This window comes from Leptonychotes weddellii, chromosome 8 (assembly GCF_054177405.1).
Source record: "Leptonychotes weddellii isolate Sample4059 chromosome 8, ASM5417740v2, whole genome shotgun sequence".
NCBI classification, from domain to species: domain Eukaryota; kingdom Metazoa; phylum Chordata; class Mammalia; order Carnivora; family Phocidae; genus Leptonychotes; species Leptonychotes weddellii.
The window spans coordinates 27,367,837-27,391,043 of record NC_138376.1 but is presented as its reverse complement, the minus strand read 5'-3'; the positions used below and the strand labels follow the sequence as shown (position 1 = coordinate 27,391,043).

At 54.8% G+C, this 23,207-nt stretch overlaps 1 protein-coding gene across 2 annotated transcripts; it reads left to right on the top strand.

Moving 5' to 3' along the window:
* Positions 1-1,639: 1,639 nt before the first annotated feature.
* MTCH1 (mitochondrial carrier 1) lies at positions 1,640-20,580 on the top strand. Of its 2 annotated transcripts, none has more exons than XM_006736260.3 (12): positions 1,640-1,982; positions 5,882-5,966; positions 10,146-10,252; positions 11,182-11,259; positions 11,643-11,700; positions 12,048-12,099; positions 13,799-13,858; positions 15,980-16,073; positions 18,038-18,085; positions 18,263-18,330; positions 18,626-18,701; positions 19,755-20,580. In XM_006736260.3, the coding sequence occupies exons 1-12, from the start codon at positions 1,662-1,664 to the stop codon at positions 19,824-19,826; spliced, it is 1,119 nt and encodes a 372-aa protein (XP_006736323.1). In that variant the 5' UTR covers positions 1,640-1,661; the 3' UTR covers positions 19,827-20,580. The 2 variants fall into 2 exon arrangements, with proteins under 2 accessions (XP_006736323.1, XP_006736322.1); XM_006736259.3 differs by having other exon boundaries at positions 1,642-1,982; positions 15,980-16,124.
* The last annotated feature ends 2,627 nt before the right edge of the window (positions 20,581-23,207 follow it).

Genomic DNA, 23,207 nt, shown 5'->3' with positions numbered 1-23,207 from the left:
TGTAGTGATTGAGACCAGAACAAGCCTGGGTTAGAGAGCCCAAGGAAGAGAAGGGGGAAGATGGGCAGGATTTGGGGTGCCTGGGTGGCTCAGTTGTTAACCATCTGCCTTCAGCTCAGGTCATGATCCCAGGGTCCTGGGATCAAGCCTCACATCGGGCTCCCTGGTCAGCTGGAGCCTGCTTCTCCCTCTCCCACTCCCCCTGCTTGTGTTCCTGCTCTCGCTATCTCTCTGTCAAATAAATAAAATCTTAAAAAAAAAAAAAAAAGGCGGGCAGGATTTGGATGTGGGCAGTGTATGGAGTATTTATTGTCAGGAGTGGCATGGGGGGAGGAAGGGGCTTTTTAGGGGGAAAGGGAGGGAGTCAGGGTAGACTGCAGGAAACCTGGACCAGGTGGTCAGAAGGTAGACGTCTATTCTAAAGCCCTTTTTCACAAAGAACACAGGATAAGTACTGGCAAAGGGAGCGGGTGCCCCACTGCTGTATCCTTGCAGACTCTGGGATACTCAATTTGTTCCGTATAAACGTTTATTGAGCACCTCCTCTGCCAGCAGGGCACTGTTCCAGGTGTTGCTGGGGGTGAGGGTGGGCACGGTTACAAGCAGGGACAGGGTACTTGCTGTAACAAATACCTTCTCCTCGCAGGGTTGTTACGAGGATCTTTTTTTTTTTTTTTTTTTTTTTAAGTAGCCTCCACACCCAGCATGGAACCCAGTGGGGCTGGAACTCACGACCCTGAGATTCAGACCTCAGCGGAGATCAGATCAAGTCAAGAGTCCCTGAGATTCAGACCTCAGCGGAGACCAAGAGTCAAGAGTAGGAGGCTTAACCAACTGAGGCACCCAGGGGCCCCTCCAGGATCATCCTTGAGTTAACCTGTTGAAAAGCACTTTAACATGCCTGGCATATAGTGAGCGTGATTTGAGGGCCAGTTATCATTGCTCATTTAAATATTAGACTTTCGATGCCTAGCACAGTGCCTGTGTATCCTCCCATTTAAAGACTGATTAAAACCCTCACCATGTAGTGAGGGAGATACGCAAATACTTTAGGACAAAACACTTTCCTAACCGTGGGCTCTAAGGAACGTTCGCGAAGGCTCAACTACAAAGGAGGGAGACCACAGTCGCTAAGGGGCTCCTAGATTTGGTTTAGCGGGGAGGATAAAGGCGTAAGACACGACGGGACAGCGCGGAGGAGCTCAGGCTGCAGAAGAGGCCTTGCAGGCCGCAGTGCCTGGGCTCCGGGCCGCAAAGGGGCGGGCCCATTACTGCGCAGAAAACTCACCAAGCCGGCGAGGGGGCTTGGGAGCGCCTCAGACCATATTGGGGGCGTCTGGCTGGCACAGCCGTCGAGCCCCGCCCCCGCCGCCTTCGTGGGGGGGGTTCCCGGGGGAGCGCCCCGGCCGGCGGCAGGCTTCGCACTCCCGGAACTCCCGGCCCGGGCCGCCCGCGACCACTGACGCCCGGGTTGCAACCCAGCCTTGGGTCAGGCCCCAATCCGGCCCGCGGGCCGCACCCGGCTCGTACCACCCTCCGCGCCACACACCCGCGCTCCCCCGCAGCCGCGAGTGGTGCGGCCCGGCCCCGCCCCCTGACGCCGGCTAGGGGCGGGGCGCCCTCCCGTCACGTGACGGGGAGTGACCTCGCCGCCCGGCGCCATGGGGGCTTCGGACCCGGAAGTGGCGCCCTGGGCTCGCGGCGGTGCCGCGGGGATGGCGGGAGCCGGAGCAGGAGCGGGAGCTCGCGGCGGAGCGGCGGCGGGGGTCGAGGCTCGGGCTCGCGATCCGCCGCCCGCGCACCGTGCACACCCGCGCCACCCTCGGCCTGCGGCACAGCCCTCCGCCCGCAGGATGGACGGCGGGTCCGGGGGCCTGGGCTCCGGGGACAACGCCCCGACCACCGAGGCTCTTTTCGTGGCGCTGGGCGCGGGCGTGACGGCGCTCAGCCACCCGCTGCTCTACGTGAAGCTGCTTATCCAGGTCGGGGGCCAGGGCGCCGCAGGGAGGTGGGGGCTGATGTGAAGGTGACAGGCCGGGATCTGGAGGAGGATCGGGGCGGGGAGTCTATGGCGACGGATTTGGGGATAGGGGCGAGGACGGCAGGTTTGGTGGGCTGAAGGAGTCGGGGAGAAAGGAAGCGTTGAGGGGCTTGGGGGTGAAGGTAAGGGGGGAAGGGGTAGAAGCGACAGATTTGGGAGAGGATGGGAGGAACAAGGAATTTGGTGGGTGCAGGGAAGGGGTCGAAGGAATGGAGAGAGGGGTTTGGAGGATGAAGGCGATGAACTTGGAATAGGAGGGAAGGGGCAGCGTTTTAGGGCGAGTAAAGAAGTAACAGAATGGGGGAGGGGCGGGGAAGTTTTGGTGAATGGGCGGGGAGGAGGATTGGGGGCCAAGGCGGAGTATTTAGATGAAGAGCACATATTTAAACGCGGGTGGGGGGGGTAGCAAGAGCTCTGGATTTGATAGAGATGGATTTAAAGCTGTTTGAGGGGACAAAGGACTGGAGGCCAGGGCCAAAAATTTAGGAGAGAAGAAAGGGCATCAGACTCGGGGGGAGTGGGGGGTGGGAAGGAGACGGTGGATTTAATGGTGAGGGAATTTGGTGGGAGAGGGCGAAGGCAAAGGATTTAGCAGGGGAGAGCTATGCGTTTGCAGGAGAAGGGGGCTCTGGATTTGATGGCGACGACAGATTTGATGGGAGGAGGTGGCAGGGTGACGCGTTTTGAGGGAGGGGAACAGATAGGGCGACGCAGTGGGGGAGGAATGTGATGGCGATTTGTCTGGAGAGGGGACCGAGAAGGAGGAGGCTTTTAGGGGGAAAGGGATGACGCATTTGGAAAAGAAAATGAAAGTCATAGTTGGGGTCGGGAGATGGGACTCGCAGTCCTTGTATGGGGAGGGGGATGGGTTATGGAGTGTTGGAATTGGACAGAAGGGGCAGTTGGGACATACAGTGGCGGGATAGGTAGAGGCTGGCAGAAACTGAAGCCAAGGTAGGGGTGACTCTGGAATGGAGCCATGCAGGGGCACTTGGCATATGGTGGTGGCCAGCAAGGCCTTGCAGATGAAGTGGGCTGCTTGAGAAAGGGAGACATTGAGCTGGAAGGAGGCCAGGTAGAAGGAGTGCATTTGGCAGAATTAGGTGGACGAGACTGAGATGGGCACTGTTTAGATGGGGGTGGTTCCAGCCTGGACTGATAACTGAAGATTTCGCCTAGAATTTTCCAGTTCGGGGGGAGGATGGGGGGTGAAAATTGACACGGAGGCCAACCAAGATTTAAGGTTTGAATTGAAGCGAATGGACGCCAGATTTACTGTCTTTATAACTGGACCGAGAGAGTGGGAGATAAAGTTGGCATGGGAGCAGTTGAAATCTGGGGTCTGAGGAATGGGGCAGTAGATTTTTAGGTGCGACTGGGAATATGACAAGGGATGAAGAGGTTCAGTCGGGGACATGAGGATGCCTGACTAGCATCTAATGGTGACTGAGATTTGGAAACGGCTGGTGGGGGAAGATTGAGACTGGCGTTTGGTTGTGATTTGGGAGCAAGGGCTGCTTTGCTTAGGGAATTAGGATTGTATTTTTAGCAGTAGACATTACAGGTTTGGGAGAGAAGGTGGGCGCTTTGGAACTGATGTTACCTGAGAAGTAAGGGTATCAGGAACTGAGTTTTTCATCTGACGGAGTGAGATTGGGTCAGGGCTGGGTTTTTAGGGTGGCAGATAGGAGGGTCTGTGGGGTAGAGGATGCTGGAGTACCTAAGGAATTGGTGGGAGCAGGGGGGCGTTTCATGTGAACAAAATGAGAAGCGGCTTCATGGTGGATTTGGTGTACAGGTTTGCGAAGAGAATTGAAATACGAGTGATTTGAAGAGGGAATTGGGCAAGATGGAGCCCAAAGGGTGAAAAGAACTGGGTAGGTAAGGATGAGTGAGCCCAGTCCGGGTGACAGAGGTAGTCTGTCTGATCTGAACCCAACTGGTGCTGAGTGTAACATGTTTTAGGGTGAAATCTTAATATGTACAGCTTGGGAATCAGCCGTAGTTTGCAAAAAGGCAGCTCCCGGTTTGGGGGGGCAGGTGGCAGGATTGGAGTGGCAGATTTGGGGGTTGGCTAGACCAAATGAACAAGAATGTGGGGCCTCCGATTGGGGTTCGTCCGAGTCAGGTTTCAGCAGTTGGAGATTTGAGGGCGGTGAACTGGCTCTGCCAGTGTCGGATGCGGGGCCGCAGCTCTGGCTGTGGGGGGACTGGGTTAACAACAGATTTGGGGGTGAAATAGGGTGCATGTGACTTGGGCACAAATCAGGGAACCTTGAGGATGAGGGGGATGGGGCTGAGATGTGTGCCTTTTATAACCCCAGGTGGAAGTTAAAAAAAATAGACTCAACAGATTTGGGGGCCCTGGGGTGAAGGGACACAGCAGATTTAGAGGTGCGGGTGGAATGGCTAGGACTCCCAAACTGTGACTAGACTGAGTGAGGCAGCAACAGAACAGTAGCAGCTCAGACTTGGAGTTGAGGCTGTAAAGAGAATACCGCCTATAGAAGTGAGAAATTAAAACTTAAGTCAGAACCTTCGAGCATTTATCCGAGAAGGGGAAAGGTCTAGAGGGGAAGGGCTAACAGCTTGGGTCAGCTGGCTCATCCCTTTCCCTCAACTCCCCTGGGCTAGAATTTTTTTTTTTTTTTTAATAGAAGGTGGCCGTCATGGAGGGGGTTTCTTCATTTACAGTCAGTGATCGGTCGTGTAGCTCAAATCACATCCACAAGAGACAACCAGAGCTTTCAAAAACACTCGACTAAGGCGAAGAAGAGAAGAAATTGGACCAGGAAAACTGGTCTAACAGACTACCTCTGTCACCAGAAGCATACCTAGTCCAGTTGTTAAGGCAGAGCTTCCCAGCCCTGCCATTTCTGCTCCCTGCTACATCCCAAAGGAGCTGCTCTGGTCCAGGGGCTTGGCTGGCTTCCTTTGAGGGACAGCGCTTGTGTCCTGGCCCCCTGCCCGGGAAGGGGACTTCTCGCACCCCACTTAGGAGATACCTTGCCTCCTGGCTGGCAGCAGAGTCTCTCTCCTCATCAGTTGGCAGCATAATAAATGACCTCACCCCTCAGGACAGACCCCCCCCCAAAGGGGTGTGGGTGGCTGTGTCCTCTCTCCTCCCCCATGAGTTTAATGGATACTATATTTATAATGAGCGTCTATACAGCAAGAATTACAATAGCCTTACAGAAGTGAGGGGGTCATTCTGTCACAGGGATACGAAGTGATCAAGATTAGAACACAGATGAGGAATTGTTTGAGGAGCAACCAGTTTGCGCTGCCTGGGAGCAAGAGGGACAGATTTGTCGGCCTCTGCAGTGGGTGCAGTAGGGAACTTGAGTGTGGGGTGCACTCTGGGGTGGGTTACTTGGAGCCAAGCTGTCTGAAGTTCGGGACTGAGATGTGGGTGTGACGTGTTTGGGTGTTGGCACATTTGGGATTGAGATTGGACTGAAATTTTAGCCCAGAGATGGGAATTACCTGAGATTTATTCTGAGGTGAGTGCAGAGTTCGAAGTACATAAAAGGGGGGGGAGTGGTTTCCCGCACTGGAAATGTCTGGAATTTGAAGGTGAGAATGTTGGGGGACAGGGTGACTTGGATTGTGGTAGGGGTCGGATCTGGGACTAGACGTTTCCATTGGTTGGGAGCTTGCATGATGCTGGTGGTTCTAGACTGCCGATGACATTTCTGGTATGTTTTTCCAAGGAAAACACCCAGCAGGAGCAGCGTTGGAATTTGTGGGCCGAAGAGGCAAAGGCCTGGGGGCATGAGCAGCCGTGAGCTGGATCAGCAGCAGAATCTGACCTTCCTTTTGTATTTGTTGATTCTGAAGGTGGGTCATGAGCCGATGCCCCCCACCATTGGGACCAATGTGCTGGGGAGGAAGGTCCTCTATCTGCCGAGCTTCTTCACCTATGGTGAGTCTGCTTCCCAGGCAGGAAGGCCCCCATGGACAAAAAAGAAGCGTCATCCGGGGAGCAGGCCCAGCTGGCCCCGGGGAACACACAGGGCAGGGCAGCGTGGCACCTGGTGTCGTGCTGGCCGGGAGGAGGGGATCGAAGTGTCACCAGAAGCAGCAGATTGCTGGGGTGGGAGCAGGTGGACAAGATGACTTTGGTCCAGCTCTGCCGCCTGCAGCCTCCGGACACCAGCCCCTGTCATCTCTGCTGCCCCAAGTTGTGCCTGGAAGTGGGGGTCCGAGGAGGTTTCCCTGTGCTTTTCAAGCAGTCTGGCCCTGTTGCCAGTTTTTCTGCTTTCCTGTTACCTGGCGGCTTCCTGGGTTCCTCTCCTTCCTCCTCTTTCCCCTGTGTTCCCCAGGCGGTGGGCCCCACTGAGCATCTCCCCACACTGGGCACGAGCAGCCAGCCCCCGGGGCGTCGCGCTCTACCTCCGGCGGGTCGCCGCTTGGGCTCGGCAGACCGCCTCACTGCCCTGCGCGGCGAAGTCGTGGCAGCTTCTTCATCCAGGCCCTTCGTGCAAGCACCCCGCAGCCCCTGCCGTGGCTCTGCTGACTGGAGGTCTCTCCCCAGAAGCCCACCGCCCCGGGGGAACTCACCCCATGCCACCTGAGCCCACCTGGCTGTCTCTTACTGCTCGTCCCCAGGCCCCTCGGCTGGCTCAGGCCGTTCCAGTCCACCATCGCTGTCTCTCTCCTAGTGCCCACCCTCCCTGGACTTCTCCAAATGTACCCTTGCTGTCCACGTTCACAGCTGGGCTGATCCCCCTCAGGCTTCGTCCACTTCTCTCTTTTTTTTTTTTTTTTTAAAGATTTTATTTATTTATTTGACAGAGAGAGACACAGTGAGAGAGAGGGAACACAAGCAGGGGGAGTGGGAGAGGGAGAAGCAGGCTTCCCACTGAGCAGGGAGCCCGATGCGGGGCTCGATCCCAGGACCCTGGGATCATGACCTGAGCCAAAAGCAGACGCTTAACGACTGAGCCACCCAGGTGCCCCCACTTCTTCTCTTCGTACCTGTTTGGTCAGTCCAAAATACTCTCTGAAAATCTGCCAAATAACCTGGGGCTTTGCCTCCTGTCACCCTTTTTTTTTTTTTTAAATTCCACACACTCTTGGCAGAATCTGACGTTGTGTTTCTCTTCCATTTTTGCCACCATGATGAGTAGCCCGGGGCCAGGCCGAACATGTCATTTTGTGGGGAAATGTGTTTGTATTTGGTTTTATTTAGAAACAGTCCGTGAAGGGGAGGGGGAGGTCACAGAGGTAGGCAGGCACCCAGACCACTGAACAGGGAAGCCAGTGTATAAAGGTGAAGCTGGGGTGGCGGGCTGTCAGCCCCTCCCTTGTGGCTTCTCTGCGTGCTCTAGCCACGTGAGGGGCCCCAGGTTAGAAGCCGGACTCTCTCTCCTCGTGTCACACAGTCCTTCCCAAAAGGACTCAGCGTAGAGGGGTCTGGACCCACATCTTGCTTCTTGCAAAGATGAGCCGAGTTCTGAGGTGCTCCTGCTCACCCCGTGTATATAAATGTTGTTTCAGTCCAGATATTATAAACAGATGGCTGTTGGGCGTGAGCGAGGGGACTTAACTGTCTGTCTCCTGTCTAGACAACATCCACTCCTTTCCAGGTCATGATGAAAAGTGCCACAGCTGTCGTGACATTCTTTGGTGTAACAGAGTTTTGCAGGGACTGCAGAGAAACCATGGAATGACAGAGCCCCTGCCTGGCTATGGGACCCTTTGGGCCCATAGAGGCCCCCGTAGGGATTTTTGCATACCTTTCTCTGCTCTCACTTATTCATAAATCACCTCTGAGATGAGGAGAAATAGGGGTCCTTACTCCTTTTTTTTACTGGTGGGCAAATCGGGTAGAAAGAGGCTAAGTGACTCAGCGGCGATCGCACTGAGGCTTTACCCCGCCTGCATCTCTTTTTTGCCTGGAGCCCCCCTCCCCCAAAATAAACCTTCCTCCTGCCTGTTCACTCTGTGAAGCGGGGCACCCTGCCACGGCATCCAGTGTCCGGTCCCCTCCTATTCCTCTCTTTCCAGCCCCACCCCCATCTCAGAAAGCCAAATATGCAGGGAACAGGTGCTCTCGGGCCCCAAGGCAAGCCTGTTCCAGCAGTGACATTGAATTTGCTGGGTTGGCAGACAGGTTGCTTTGGAGAGGAAGGCTCTTTTGCTGGTTCCTGCCACTGGGTGGTGCTAAAGAGCTGAAGTCGGGTCTGGAAGGGGTGCTCAGGGGCCGAGAGAAAGTTCTGCTAGCTTCTAGTTATGCGGGTTTATAAGAACACATCAGCTTCTACTATGTTACGTTAATCACCATACATTACATCATTAGTTTTTGATGTGGTGTTCCATGATTCATTGTTTGCATATAACACCCAGTGCTCCGTGCAGAACATGCCCTCTTTAATACCCGTTGCCAGGCTAACCCATCCTCCCACCCCCCTCCCCTCAAGAACCCTCAGTTTGTTTTTCAGAGTCTGTCTCTCTCATGAGAACACATCACCTTCTTGAACATAGTTTAAAAGGTTTCATTTGAGCACCTGGCTGGCTCAGTTGGTAAAGCATGTGACTCTTGATCTTGGGGTTCTAAGTTCGAGCCCCACATTGGGTGTAGTGGGTACTTAATAAAATCTTCAGGGGCGCCTGGGTGGCTCAGTTGGTTAAGCTTCCGACTTTTGGTTTTGGCTCAGGTCCTGATGTCAGGGTCTAGGATCCAGCCCCACACTGGGCTCCGTGCTCGGTGTAGAATCTGCTTGTCCCTCTTCCTCTGCTCCCGAGCCCCCCATGTGCAAGCGCTCTGTCTCTCTCTCGCTCTCTCAAATAAAAAAATAAATAAAAATCTTTTAAAAAAATAATGAAACATTGGCGCCTGGGTGGCTCAGTCATTAAGCCTCTGCCTTCGGCTCAGGTCATGATCCCAGGGTCCTGGGATCGAGCCCCACGTCGGGCTCCCTGCTCCGCGGGAAGCCTGTTTCTCCCTCTCTCACTCCCCCTGCTTGTGTTCCCTCTCTTGCTGTGTCTCTCTCTGTCAAACAAACAAATAAAATCTTTAAAAAAAAGAAAAAATAATGAAACATTAAGAGACGTGTCCTTTTAGAGGCCCTAATGAAAAAATACTGGGGCGCCTGGGTGGCTCAGTCAGTTGAGCCTCAGACTCTTGATTTTGGCTCAGGTCCTGGTCTCAGGGCCGTGAGATGGAGCCCCACTTCAGGCTCTGCGCTGAGTGTGGAGTCCGCTTGAGATTCTCTCTCTCCCTCCTTCTCTGCCCCCCTCCTGCTCACATGCACACATGTTAGAATGCTGGCGCGCACTCTCTCTCTCTCTCTTTCTGTCAAAGAAAGAAAGAAATCTTGAAAAGAAAAAGAAAGAAAAAAACACTCATTCAGGTAGGGTCTAGCTTCCCTGGCTGCTTATGTTTTTTCTCTAGAATAGTTCACCGGTGCCCGTTTTGGTTACTTCTCCACTAGTTATGTCGCCCCCTCCCAACCTCCACCCCCTGCTGTGATTCATAAATGCTAATGGGTACCAGGTGGGAGCCTGGGTGCAGCACAGTGACAGTATGAGGGTGGCCCTCCGTGGTGTGCTTAGGGGATGCCCTTGAGCCTTTCTTCCTTTTTCCCTTTTTTCCTCCCTTAGGTTCCAAACTTTATCGTTGCCTGTGAGCACTCTCTGCCTTTTTCCTTTTTTTCTTGCCCCCAAGGAAAACATTGTTTGAAAAATTATTTTTCCAACGTGGGGCTGGAATACACAACCCCAAGATCAAGCGTTGAATGCTCCTCTGACCGAGCCAGCCAGGCGCCCCAAGAAAAGCATTTTTTATAAGCAGCAGAATTGGTTTCTGGGTTGTAGCACTGAAGTTGCTGAGTTGAAAAACTGTAGCTGAGCTTGCCAAATATTTCTGCAAAGTTAAAATATGTGAATTTGTTGGTCGAAAATACATTCTGAAGGTTTTACACAAAGAAATGGGCTAGAGAAGACTTTGGCGTTGGGGCCCGATTGCTTCTGGGGTTTTGGATAGATAACCGCCCCTTCCGTGACTGAGGGACAGGCCGCATCTGGTCTGGGAGTGAGTGTGACCCGGGGTGGGTATGTCTGGGCCGGGCGTGACATGGCCACCTCTGCTTTCTTACAGCCAAGTACATCGTGCAGGTGGATGGGAAGATAGGGCTTTTCCGAGGCCTGAGCCCCCGACTGATGTCCAATGCCCTCTCCACGGTGACTCGGGGCAGTATGAAGAAGGTGAGCCTGGGGCGAAGCCAGGAGCTGTTGCCTGAAGTTCCCCCAAGCTCCCTGCCAGCCCCAGAGACAGCCGTGTGCGCCGGTCCATTTCTCCTTCCCCCGGCTACACCTAGCACCATAGCCGGGCTCTAAACCCTGGTGGTCGCACACTGCATCTCCTTGATTGGGAACGGTCCTGCCCCATAGTCCTCCCGCTTGCCCACAACTGTGACACCAGGCAGGCAGGGGCTCCCCGCCAACCCCCCCGAGCTCCAGGCCTGGGCTTACCAGAGGTGGACCCAGCTATAGGGAAAATAGTAGGAGCTGGTTCCTGCCGTCCCTGTCCCTTCAGTGTGACATTTAAGAGGCATAGCTGTACTTTGCTTTTGGCCCTCCTTTTTTGTTTTTTGGTTGTTTTTTTTTTTTTAATTTTTTTTTTAAAAGATTTTATTTATTTATTCATGAGAGACAGAGAGAGAGAGAGAGAGAGAGAAGCAGGCTCCCAAGGAGCAGGGAGCCCGATGCAGGACTCGATCCCAGGACCCTGGGATCATGACCTGAGCCGAAGGCAGACGCTTAACCATCTGAGCCACCCAGGCGCCCTTGTTTTCTGTTTTTGTTTTGTTTTGTTTCAGATTTTTTATTTATCTGAGAGAGAGAATGGGAGACAGAGAGCATGAGAGGGGGAGGATCAGAGGGAGAAGCAGACTCCCCGCTGAGCCGGGAGTCCGATGCGGGACTCGATCCCAGGACTCCAGGATCATGACCTGAGCCGAAGTCAGTTGCTTAACCAACTGAGCCACCCAGGCGCCCCTGTTTTTGTTTTTTTAATGAAGTAAGCTTGACGCCAGTATGGGCTCGAGCTCGAACTCAAAACCCTGAGGTCGAGAGTCGCATGCCGTGTGACAGAGCCAGCCAGGCGCCTCACTCCTTTGTTTTTTGTACCTCAGGTTTTCCCTCCGGATGAGATCGAACAGGTTTCCAACAAGGATGACATGAAGACTTCTCTGAGGAAAGTAGTGAAGGAGGTGGGTATCGAGTTGGGAGAGGGAGACGCCCTGGGAGGGGAGTCTGATTATTTCTCACGGCCGAGTCGGCCGGGCCATTGAAGAGACACAGGTTTGGCTCCTCGTGTGTGCGTGGCTAGGGTGGGACACGGAAGGAGCCCTGTAAGGACGCTGTAAGGAATACCACAAAGCCTCTCGGCCATCGTGGGGCCTAGTGCAAGACTCAGCAGCACTCCTAGGTGGAGGGGATGGGGGGGTGGCTGACAAGTGGGGTGATCCCAGGTCGACTGACCCCTCCGGGGGCTGTGGGATCCCAGTTTTTCCCCTGTAAGAGCTTGTGGTTCCCCTTGAGTGCCAGTCCCGAGAGAGGGCAGGCCGAGTCCCCACCCTCTGCTCTCTTCCAGACCTCCTACGAGATGATGATGCAGTGTGTGTCCCGCATGCTGGCCCACCCCCTGCACGGTGAGCCACCCCACTGGAGACGGCTTCTCAGCTGTGGGGTAACCCCTTGCGGGGCGAAGCCGGGCAGTGCTAGATCACTGGGAAGTATAGTCGGGTGGGGGTCCTCCGCTGGAACTGCGCTGAGGACAAGTTGGTGGGGAGTCCTGTCTGGAGGGAGCCGGGGCCCTTCTCAGGCAGAAGAAACAGGATGCCGTGGTCACGGGGTGTGACGGAGAATCCCTGAGGCCCTCCTCCCCCTCCTGCGCTGACACAGGCCACGCGCGGTTTCCACGGCAGTGGGCACCCCACCGCTGGGTTGCCATGGGCTTTGGCCACCGTGTCACCCTTGTGTGTTTCTTTTTCCTCAGTCATCTCAATGCGCTGCATGGTCCAATTTGTGGGACGGGAGGCCAAGTACAGGTGGGTAATTCTTGCAGAACTGGCAGGAGTGGCCCTGTCACCACTCAAGAGTCTGCCAGGGCAGGCCACGCTGGGTCAGGTGCTGTCCCTCTTCTGCCCTCGTTCTGATGTGCTAGTGTCCGAGGAACGTGGCAGGGGCATTTGCTCCTCTCCGTCGCCCATCCAGGGCTGCCCTGGCTGATCCCGGCAGCCCTGCCGAGGGAGTGAGTGGGAACGGAGTTGGCTCGGATTGTGCCCCTTGGGACTGAGCTAGGGTTCCATCCTGGACCCCCTAGTTATGCCCTAACCATTTAGCTCGTTCCATTTTCTGTTACGAGGCTGTCCCCTCTGCGGGTGTGGGCCCGTCCCCTCGGTTGTTCACCAAATACTTCCCCAGCCTCTGCCGTGCCCGGCCCTGAGGTGGGAGCTGTGGGGACATAGCTGTGAGGCCACAACCCTCCCCCGTGGCAGTTACGCCCTCCCTGCCCCTACGAAGCTCAGTGCGGGACAGCAGGCGGCATGTGGCAGGAGAACAGTCTCTGGGACCCTTCCTAAGACTCAGTTCCTGGCTTCCGTTTTCTGCAGCTGTCCTGTGGGACCACTGCCCCAGGGAGCTCCAGTGCCATGGCCTCATTTTGGGTTCACTAATGGGAAGTTGGCCCATTCTCCTAAACTGAAACGTGATGTTGGTCGACAGGGCCGGGAGGGGATGATCTGGCTCAGAGCCCCAGTGGGCCACGCCACTGTTAAAGAAGAAGGGCTGTGGGGCCTGGCAGGGCTGGGTGCCTTAGGAGCGGTGCTAGGCAGGGCTTTGGCTCCCACCATCTCCATCTTTCTTTTAGGTTTCCTCTGCCACCTAGGCTTTGGAGGAACTCCATGTAGGACGGGCCACTTGGCATCACTAGCCACAAGTCCCAGTGATTGCTCTTGAGCCTCCTTTGCATTTCATACCTAAGGCACCAGCCTGTCCTTTGATCTCTGAGCTGCTGGGGAGGGCCGGGTGCTTTTTCCCAGGCTGCATCTGGGCTGTCTGGTGCCAGGGTCTCCTGTAGGGCTCCGTTTTCCTTCTCTGCCCTCTGGGCAGGTGGGTTCCCCCCCTCCACCACCCCTCCTGCTCTCCCGCTGTCAGGCATGCAGGCTACTCTGCTGGAAGGTTACTCCAGAGAGAAGCACTAGGGCCAGGCAGGAGAGAGGGCTGTTGTCTTTGCAGTAGCCCACACTGGAAGGCTAATGCCCAAATTCCAGATCCCCAGAAAGCAGCAGTAGGGAACTGCTGGGCTTCTGTCCTGGGGGTAAGTGGGTTTCCTGTCTCCTGTGTAACACCCCTCACCCCCAAACAAGAGCTCTCTCATCTTTTTTTTTTTTTTTTAAAGATTTTATTTATTTATGAGAGAGAAAGAGAGAGAGCACATGAGACGGGGGGAGGGTCAGAGGGAGAAGCAGACTCCCTGCCGAGCAGGGAGCCCGATGCGGGACTCGATCCAGGGACTCCAGGATCATGACCTGAGCCGAAGGCAGCCGCCCAACCAACTGAGCCACCCAAGCGCCCTCTCTCATCTTCTGTACTTGGGTTCTCCCTGGTAACGGAGAATATCCCTTCCCCATCCCCGCCAGGACTAGACGGCTCAGAGCAGGGATGGTGGGCTCTCCTCCACACCGGGGGCTGGGCTTCTCCAAGGTGACCGGGGGACCTCATATCCCTGTCTTCCCTTCTTCACAGCGGTGTGCTGAGCTCCATTGGGAAGATTTTCAAAGAGGAGGGGCTGCTGGGATTCTTTGTGTACGTGAGTTTCTATACCCCGTAGCTGGCCATGTGGCACAGCTCTACTAACAGACACGTTCTCGACCTCTCAGGCCGTAGCTGCGGGCTCAGACTAACCCCGGGGTCTGCCCCTCCCACGTAGCTGCATCCGGCTCCGTGGAGCTCCGTGGAGCTCCGTGGCACGTGTGAGCCGCGGATGACCGGGACCAAAGCTGCTTGCCCTTTGCAGATCACGGCTCACACAGACATGGTCCTGTTTGTCCAGCACATGGGGGAGACGGCCTGACTGGCCCCTTCGCCTGACACTGTCCCTTGGCCCTGGGGTTGGGAGTGGGCTGATCTTCCTAAGCCAGGGCGCTGTGTTTAACATGGCAGGTGTTGCACAGAACAATCTGGATCTCTGGCTTCTCCTAAAAGGTCAAGACACCGTTCTGCTGGGCCTGTGTTTGTGCAGAGCGGTCCGTGGCAGGGGCCCATCGCCTCCTGAGACTCACAGACCCCTGCCCTCCTGGGTGTCTCCCACTCACCTTACGTCACCTGTAACACAGAAAGCTTATACTGAAAAGACTGTGTCCGGACACAAGCAGACCCCAAAGCCACTCCCGACAACTTGCTGTTGTTTTGCCTTGTTAAGGTCTGGGCGGTGACAGACACACTGTTAGGTACATAACATACTGGATAATGGTGTTCTCTGTTCATTCACTGTGGTTTCGTAGTTGGTCAGGGGTGTTTATTTAGGATCTCACTTAACCAAGAAATGACCATGTAGGTGCACGTGTGTGTATGGGCATATCTACTATATGGTTCTCACCGGGAGGGGATTTTTGCCCCTGGGGAACACTCGAAATGTCTGGAGACATCTTTTGGTTGTCACAGTTGGCAGCTAGTGGGGAGAGGCCAGGGGGGCTGCTAGGGATCCTGCAGTGCAGGGGTCAGCCCCCCGCAGCGAGGCCCTGTCCGGTCCTCCGTGTCGGGAGTGCCAGGATTCCAAACCTTGATTAATACACGCACACACACACACACGAACTCACACTCAATGTATTCATGCATATATATGCGTACATACATAGATGTATAAATACACAGGGATAAGTGTTTGCTCGTGTGACGGGTACTTCAGACCATAAGATGACGAGTCGCCACATCTCGCAGTTTTCACGCTCATTGTGTAGAGTCCTCGTCCCGGGTGTGAAGAGATTCTGACACAGCACATGCCTCCTCGTCGGGTTCTGTTCGTCACATATTTGTGGCCTGGGTGACACCTGTATGAGTTACAACACCGAGAGGGCACCAGAGTGTGTGTGAGGGGTTCATCTGAACACAGGTGGACGCATCAAGATTGGGGATTGCGTTCGTGAAGTTTCAGTTTCTTCATATCCCTTATCACCTAGATGGGTTGCGTATATTCTTCTGAGCTCTTCAGGTATTTTCAAATAAGAGTTTCACAGATCTCAGAAATCTCTGCCACCCCTCCCAAGAGATAGCCACTCTTCTCCTGGAGAGTTTTCTAAGTCGCTCCATATCTAAACAAGCAAATAAACACATTAAAAGAAACACCAGTAGCACATGGGACCCACTGATCTCAGGCTGGCTTTTTGCCTGTATTTTCGGGACCTTCCATAGCAGTGTGGAGGGCTGTTTCTTCTGAGGGCCATCACTTTAACAGTCAGCCTTCCTTGCAAAAGCTTGTATGGAATGTCTTCAGTGGAACATTCTAGGGATGAAGACAACAGATGCATCAAGCAAAGTGTTTTGTGAGAGTGGATCAGGTAAAGAGGCCAGGAGAAAACTATAAATGTGTAGACCCTGTCTCATAATCTGCATGTGAAAATCCCAGATTTAGCAACATTCATGTTTTGAGGTCTGGCGTCTGGTTCGAAAACCACTTGTGAAACCAGAAACTAATTTGTGGCATCAGATGTGGCCTGTGACAACCCCCCACGGAGAAGAGGACACGGCCTTCCTGATGTGGATAGCTGCAGGTCCGTGTGGCCCCTTGCAGGCTTTTTTCCTGAAGCTGTACCTTGGATATGCTGACGTTTTGAGCTTGGAACATCCCTGCCTCCTTCCTGGGCATGGAGCCCCCAAGAAATGGTCCCCTCCCTCCCCCTGCTCATCTTTGCTCACCTTGTTTTTTAGCGGCTTAATCCCTCACCTCCTGGGAGATGTGGTTTTCTTGTGGGGCTGTAACCTGCTGGCCCACTTCATCAATGCCTACCTGGTGGATGACAGCGTGAGTGACACCCCAGGGGGGCTGGGAAACGACCAGAATCCAGGTTCCCAGGTTGGTTGGAACAAGGACTTGTCAATCTTTCCGTGTACTGCTTATATGCAGGGTCTGGGGCAGACTCAGGACCCTGGGATCATTAGCACCAGGCCCTGAGGGCTAGAGAGGGTCTCTGGGGAGTGGTCTAAGAGGACCCCCCCTTTTTTAAGATTTATCTATTTATTTTAGAGAGTATGAGTTGGGGGAGGGGCAGAGGGAGAAAGAGTCCCAAGCAGACTCCCTGCTGAGCTTGGAGCCCGACACGGGGCTCAATTCCCAGGACACTGAGATCATGGCCTGAGCCATGGCCATGGAGGCATGGAGTTGGAGGCTTAACTGACTGAGCCACCCAGCACCCCCTTAAAGGACCTTTTGTCCTGGGGTTAGCTTTGCCTCTGGGGAGAGTGCGCTCAAGAGAGAGGAGATTCAAGATCCGTAACCAGACCTGGAGGAGTTCATGGAATGCCCGTCCTTGGGCAGCTTCAGAAATAAAACAGACCCCCCAGCTTATCCGAGGCAATGACCCAACGATGAATCAGGAAACCAGGACACAGACTAGCTAATAACCCTTTAACTTTTGCTTAATGTTTTAAGCTTTTTAGAACCCTTATGTGAACATTATGACATTTGATTCCAACAGCACCCCAATTGTGAAGGGAACGGTGCAGGTGTAATTTTACTGGTAAAGAAGTTGAGACCCAGAGATCAAAAGGCTCTCCTGAGGCACTTGGCTAGGAATCAACAGGGCTAGGACTAGGTCTTTCCCTGTATTGGGCCGAGGGTGCTTCCCCCACCTTGAGGCTTTTTAGGTCGCCTGGCAAGGGTCCAATGAAGGCGCACCCCACTATTTTTGTTAGCAGTGGTCTGCACAGACCTCAGCAGGCTGGGTCAGGCATGAGGAGGCGTTGGTCCTTCTAAAAGGTCCTTGTTTAAGAAAGGTGTCTAGGGACCTGATGGGTTGACTGGTTCAGCCTGAAACAGGAAGAGTTGGGGAGCAGTGATGGGCAGGGGATTCCTGGTAGCCAGACATTCTAACAGTGGGATTGCAGGCCCAGGAGGATGGGGGGCGGGGACCTGTCTTGTCAGAATCACCTCGGGGGGTGGGGTGGGGGCTCATAGTCTGCATCCGTCTGTGTCTGGGCATGTGTCTGTATGGTGAAGAATGTCCCACCCCAGCTAAGAGCCTCTGCTCAGAGGGAAATCGGGTCTGGCCATTTGACTTGGGTAGGTGAGTCCTATTGGCCTTTCAGTGTAAGCAAATTCAGGTGGTTCCTTAGAGACCAGCTCTCCCACATATCCCGGGCCCTGCCCTTTCTTGGGGCCTCGTGGATGGGGGAGCTGCTGCTGTCACACGCACAGCAAGCCTGTGACACTGGGGTTGGGGTGTCCCACAGCTGATTGGCTTTCTCCAGCTTTATGGAAAGGGGTTTTCAAGTGCTCTTCTGTGTGTGGCTTAAAGGCTAAGACGAGGCTACCATTCACGCAGAGGGCTGGGCAAGCCTCCATCCAAGGTTACAGGGTAGACACCTGTTAGGATGGCCATGCCGCTGGAAGCTGAGGGACAGGGAGTTCCCCCTTCCTGGCGAGGGGCTCTCTTCTGGGCAAAGTAGAATCCACATCTTGGGAGTCCGAGGGGGATGAGGGCTTGGTAAGGTAGGGGGGTGGCAGTAAGCTTAGAGTTTCCCCTCACCTTTTGCTGCCTCCCAGGGCTGCTTTTGGCTCTGGCTCAAGGCCACAGAAGCCACTGGCAGGCCCTAGAAGGGAACGCAGTATACGCAGCAATGTGAGGGGACCTGAGCCCAGAGGGGGTGTGAGGCCAGCGTACGGGGTGAGGCTGGGGGGCCGCAGACCAGGCAGCATGGGGCAAGGGTGCTTACCTGAAGGGCAGCCCGAGGTACCTGTAGCAAACTAGTCTTCCTGTCTGTCTCCAGTTCAGCCAGGCCCTGGCCATCCGGAGCTACACCAAATTTGTGATGGGGGTAAGTCACGCTGGCTCAGCTAGCTGCCCTGTGGGCCTGGGCGGGGCCTAGGCGGCCAGCTCTAGCGGTGGCTGGAGGCACGCCTGGGTGTCGGGTGTTGGCACGGCATGCCCTCGCTCCCCGAGTCGGGACCGGTGGTGGCGGGGTCACTGCCACTCAGGTCTCCCTGGGTTTCAGATTGCAGTGAGCATGCTGACCTACCCCTTCCTGCTGGTTGGTGACCTCATGGCTGTGAACAACTGCGGGTAGGTGTGCAGCCCTCCCCCCGGGCACCCTGCCAGGGCTGTGGGGGCTGGGGGCGTCTAGCTCAGCCTGTCCAGTGCTCTGCTTTCTCCCGCCTGGTCTGTGTGTAGGCTCACCAACCCCCCCGACCGCCAGGTACCCTAGCGTCTTCTGGGATTCACCGCGCCCCTCTGGGCTGCATCCGTGATTCGGGATATGGGTGGTGGCAGCTCCAAGCCATTCCTTGAGATCGCCTTTGCCTTGGCTGAGCCATCTCCCATCGTTCGGTGGGTCTAACATGCTCTCCTTCCTGGGCAGGCTGCAGGCCGGGCTGCCCCCGTACTCCCCCGTGTTCAAGTCTTGGATCCACTGCTGGAAATACCTGAGCGTGCAGGTAAGCAAGCTCCCAACAGAGAAGGTCCCCCCACCCCCCCATTCTTCCCCCACACCAATCAGGTCAGATGGTTTTGTGGGCTTTATATTGAGTGGAAAGATGAGAGATTGTCACGGGATCCAATTGTCGTAGGGAGGATAAAGAGAATATAGACTCTTGGTTTAAGGCATTTTCATTAAATTTTCATTTTATTTTAGAAAGGACATGAGGTCGCTAGATCTCAATTTACTTACAGATTTTATAGTAGACACAGTCTCCTTTTCTTCTTCAACTCTTAAAGACTCGTAGAAGGAGGACTCTGAGGGAGCCCACGGAGTAGGTGGTGAAGCCCAAGATCTTAGTCCTTGAGTAACACAGCTGAAAACACGGTGGCCGCCGTGTCCAAGGCCGACCCCTCCCTTCCGCAAGACATCCCGATGCCCTCAGGAGAACCTGAGGCTTGAGCTGGGCCACGTGGCAAGGGTGCCAGTCTCGGGATTTCGTGTTCTTGGCCCAAGCACCCTCCTGTTGGCCTGGAGCTCTTGGGCGCAGAGGTCAAGGATCCAGGCATCTGGCCCAGGGCAGATCCTTGCCTTTGCCTAGCCGTGGTTCTCGAAGTAGAGCGGGGCAGTGGTCTAGGGAGGAGCCAGCACACAGACAGGCCTCAGGGCTGAGAAGAGGACAGATGAGAGGGAAGCAGGGGGGGGCGAGAGGCAGACCCCGTTCTTCCCAGTGGCTCCAGTCAGGTCTGCGTGCTTCATATCCCATGGGCGTTAGGGAGTCCCAGAAGTCTCTGAAGCCAGAAGGGCGACGAGTGTCCTCTTTGGGGGTTCCCTACTGGGGAACCCCAGCGACACTGGACACCTGTGACGGGAAGCGAACTGCTCCCTGGTGCTTCAGCGCAGGGCATATTCTGACCTTGCCCTCTTAAGACTGCCAGCCTACGCCCTCCACCCCTGACCCTAGGGTCTCTGCACTGCGGACCCCTCCTTTGCCTCATGCTGGCCTTGCTCTGGGGCGGGACGGGAAGGATGGCCTCCCCTGTCACTGACCTGCCCGTTCCTTCCAATCCAGGGCCAGCTTTTCCGCGGCTCCAGCTTGCTTTTCCGCCGGGTGTCATCAGGATCGTGCTTTGCCCTGGAGTAACCTGAATCCCCTGAAAAAAAACACCGTGTCTCAGCCTCGCCACTGTGGGTGGGGCCTGATCACCTCGGGCACCTGTCAGATGAGTCCAGCCCGGCCAGCGAGGCTTCACTTTCCATATTTGCCGTGTGTCTGTTCAGCAGTGGGGGTCGGGTCGGGGGGAGGCTGCACCCAGTGGATGGGTTACCTGTTAGACCTGGGGAAGGTGGGGTGGGGCTAGGGAACTGGGGCAGAACCCCCTTCCTTCACAGATTTGCCGAGTCTGTCCTGTGCAAGGGGCCAGAGAATGGCTCGTGGAGGCCCAGGTAGGATGGGAAAAGGCTCACGGAGTCAGATCCCCCCCCCCCACCCATCCCCCGCCGCAGTCAGCCCCAGCCGTCATCCTGCAGCTCAGCTGGGAGCCTGCTCTCCTGCTTTGTAAATAGGGCATGGTCCCCTTGCACGAGGCCACCGTCATGTGCAGGCCTGTGCTAGGAAGCTCTTGCGAGGTGCTGCCCTCGTGTTCCTCAACACTACTCCTCAGACACAAAAGCGGCACCTTCTGAACGGGAAATCACGTGACTGCTCCGAATGTGTCTCCCTCATCAAATGCTCGTGGGTTTCATGGTGAGGCTTTACGTGCAGGATCTGGTTCCCTGCGTGGTTGTGAACACCCGGAAGTTAGGCAGGCCAGTGTCTCTCGTACTGTTCGGTTTAAAAGTTCCCGATAAGATCTGACCTTGTCTCCCTCAAATAAATGTATTGGTGGTGATTTGGAGTTTTGTGGGGAGCGTGTTATTTTTATGGACGCAGCAGCTATCCGCAGGGTCCTCCTCAGCCCTCCGTGTTGGTGTGAGAAGGAGTCAGGGGCGGCTCAGCCTGGGGATGACAAGTGCCGGGCCTTGGTGTAGACCAGCCGCGGGGGAGGCCGGTGGACGATCTTGTGAATTACACAAGGTCAAGATGCCAGCTCACAAAGCCTCGGTTAGGGCATGGGCCTACGAACAGGAAGGCAGCGCCTGTAGGGGCCCTCCCGGCTTCAGAAAAGGTTCCACCCGCACCCCGTCAGCTCAGCACTGCTTGCCCATGACAGTCCCGGATTTTGCCGAGTCATTTGGTATAGTGGTCGCATGGTTACAGCGGAAGGGGTAGAGTGGGCCCAGCTAAAGCACCGAGCTCTGCCTTCTCTGGAAAAGGCAGAGCTCCCTTAATTCAATTCTTCCCAACACCGGGTTTGTAAAACCAGGAGAACTTACGGATGGAACCCCTCTGGGGACCACGGGTTTCCATCTGATGGGGTCTGAGTACCAGTTGGGGTCCACCTGAGTTCCCCTGCTCTTGTTCTAGGGGAGTGGTTTCGGAGAGTTGGGGGTCCGGTGACTTTGGTCCTGCTTCTCACAGGGAAGGCCCCCTGGCGTGCTTTGGCAGAACCGATTTTCCCCAGCGGTCTAGTAGCCGTTGACTTAAGGGCCGTTTACTTTGTGTATCCTTGGTCCCCGAGAGCGCAGGAGCGTGCGTGTGTGGGCGTCCTGTAAGGGGCCGCTGGTTGGGGCCTCTGAGGTCCCATACTCACTTCAGATTGCCGGAGCGCCTGGGAAGGGGAGCACAGGTGAGGAAGGGGAACGGGCCTGGCCTGGCTGGCACCATTTCTTTAGAGAAGGAAGGCCCTCAGAGGCATGGCTGCCTCGCGGCCCGTGACCTTTCTCCAGCGCACTGTGGTTCCCCCACCTAGCACTGTTGGGGGGTGACTTTTCTTCCTGTTGCTCTGCCCTCGAATCCTAGTTTTTTCACTGATTCCTTCCTGTGGTCCCCCAGAAGTAGGGCACTCTGGAACCTGAGCTGAGCTGGCGTTGGAGACCCTCCCTCTGACAGCCATCCCCTCGGACATGTGGAGAGGCCGCCTCTGGTAAAGAGTGGGCTGTGGGTGGGCGTGGCGGTCACCCCGAGGAGAGCCAGTGCTGCCCCCGGGTAGGACCTGGGGACTTGTGAATTTCAGGGTCCGGGCTGCACTTCCCAGGCTGTCTCCCACAGCCAGAAATGGCCAGAAAATCCCTCTGATACTGTCTCAGTTTTTAGTTTAGCAAAGTACAGGTTGTACCCCTAATGTTTTTCAGTTCAGTATTCAGATGTGGGTATTGTGCATGTTAAATGTCCCCTTTGCGGGACCCTTCTGTGTTTGAGGGCTAAAGTCTCACCTACCTTTGAACACCTCGTATTTCCCTGTCAGTCTTGGAACTAGAGTGATAGGGTTTTTAGCTGATAAAGGAGATGGGGTTGGAGTGGGGTAGGAGGGGAGCTGAGGTGTCAGCAAAAGGAGGGGTGACAGGAGTGGGAATGTCCTCGTGGGGAGTAAGTCTCCATCCACTCCTGGAAAACCCCGTTCTGATGGACAAAGCTGGGAAGGCCTCTCATCGGCCTTTTGGGGCCCCCTGTGGTGAATGAAGCCTCAGCTGGCAGTGGTGGCCTCTGCTGGGTTCTACTCTAGCTCTTGTAGCTTTGCCAGCCCCCACATGCCCGGGAGCCACGCAACAGAGTGCTGGAGCAGAGTGCTCCCCACTCTGGTCCTTGAGGCCTCAGAGTGCCGGCCGCCCTCCCCTCTGAACGTGCCCTCCTATCTTCATGGGCTTGTGCTGACACATCCCCTCTCTGCCCATTTGTCACAGCCTTTTCTGACTAGTGTGGGACACCATGTCTTGTTTCCCCAAAAATGAACTTCCAAAGAGGTCCCTGCTTCTGGTCTTGGATGGGTTCTCTTCATGTGAATGGAGGAAGAATCACGTTCAACAAAAAAGTGCTTGGACAACTGGATATTCACATGCGTAAGAATGAAGTTGGACTCCCACCTTACACCACATATGAAAATCAACTAAGAATGGATCAAAGGCTTAAATATAAGAATTGAATTATAAAACTCTTAGAAAAAAGCATAGGCATAAATCTCTGACTTTGGATTAGGCAACAGTTTCTTAGATACAACAAGAAAAGAAAGAAATTGGATATCATCAAAATTAACAGACTATGTTCAGAGGACATCCTAAAGAAAAATTGAAAAGACAACTCACAGAATGCGAGAAAATGTTTTAAAATTATATATCTGGTAAGGGACTTGTATCTAGACTACATAAAGAATTCCTATAACTCAATAATAAGACAAGCATCCCAGTTAAAAAATGGGCAAAAGAACTGTCTCCATAGAAAGCAGGGAAATGAAAATCAAAAGCACAATTAGATACTACTTCACACTCACTAGGATAGCTATAATTTTGAAAAGACCGATACGGGTGCTGGTGAAGATGTGGAGAAACGGAAACCTTCGTACATTGCTGGTACGCATGTGCAATGGGGCAGCAGTCTGGCAGTTCCTAAAAAAAGTTAAGCATAGAGCGACTGCATTACCCTATGATA